General features: G+C 49.1%; 1 protein-coding gene across 1 annotated transcript; it reads right to left on the reverse strand.

The window, feature by feature from the left end:
- Positions 1-27: 27 nt before the first annotated feature.
- Pmar_PMAR006306 (hypothetical protein) lies at positions 28-384 on the reverse strand (the record flags this gene model as incomplete). Its single annotated transcript, XM_002769156.1, has 3 exons — positions 28-134; positions 182-265; positions 313-384. Coding segments are annotated over 3 exons (263 nt in total), but the record flags the coding sequence as incomplete, so codon positions are not given.
- Positions 385-800: the final 416 nt, after the last annotated feature.

Genomic DNA, 800 nt, shown 5'->3' on the forward strand with positions numbered 1-800 from the left:
CTAACACCACTCTTTCTCCCATATTACATATCCCTGATCCACTTCTCCTGCTTCTGTTGTTGTAACTTCATCTGTTCCTCTCTACCTTCCCGTACAAGATGCCGCTTACTTTCCAACACAGCACCCTTCGAGGCCTGCACAATTACCTCTTGCTATCTCCACCAATTACGGCAAGTCTCACCTCCCTCAGCTGCCTCGCCTTGTCCTTCAGGAAGGCGTTCCGTGCTTGAGTAGCACGAACTGCCTGCCACTGCTTTTTATGCAACTATTGCGACTGCAATTAAATAGCGAGTGAACACCTATATGGTTCACCTCTTCCTTGGCAAGGACTTTGGCTTCATTCTCGGCACGTAGCGTGTTGATCTGCTCGGCTCTGGATATCATAGGTTGACCATAAAAGATACAGAATAGGTCTCAGAGTTTACTTTCTACGGGTTTCCTGTATTTTCTTCCAAGCCTTTTCTTCCTCCTGCTTCAACAGAGCTATGCGATTAGCAAGCAGCTGAGCATCCAACTCTGTCCTCTTTCGAGACTCTTTCGCCATCTAAGGCCGCCCCCATCGCCCTCCGACACGCAGGCCTCAACAAGCTTCTTCCTACCGTTAACGTTGCGCGCATCTGACTCACTTCCCCATGCAGCAGTTGAGACGTAGCCATACTTGTATTATGGGGTTGGTGACCTGCACATGACTCGACATAAGATATGTCTACTACCAGGTGTACTCTGAGCCTTGTCCTGAGCAGTACTGTCGACGGCAGTTGAGTGCTTCTCCATCAGGAAATGTAAAACTGGTGAGCGAC

Source organism: Perkinsus marinus (genome assembly GCF_000006405.1).
Source record: "Perkinsus marinus ATCC 50983 genomic scaffold scf_1104296966258, whole genome shotgun sequence".
NCBI classification, from domain to species: domain Eukaryota; phylum Perkinsozoa; order Perkinsida; family Perkinsidae; genus Perkinsus; species Perkinsus marinus.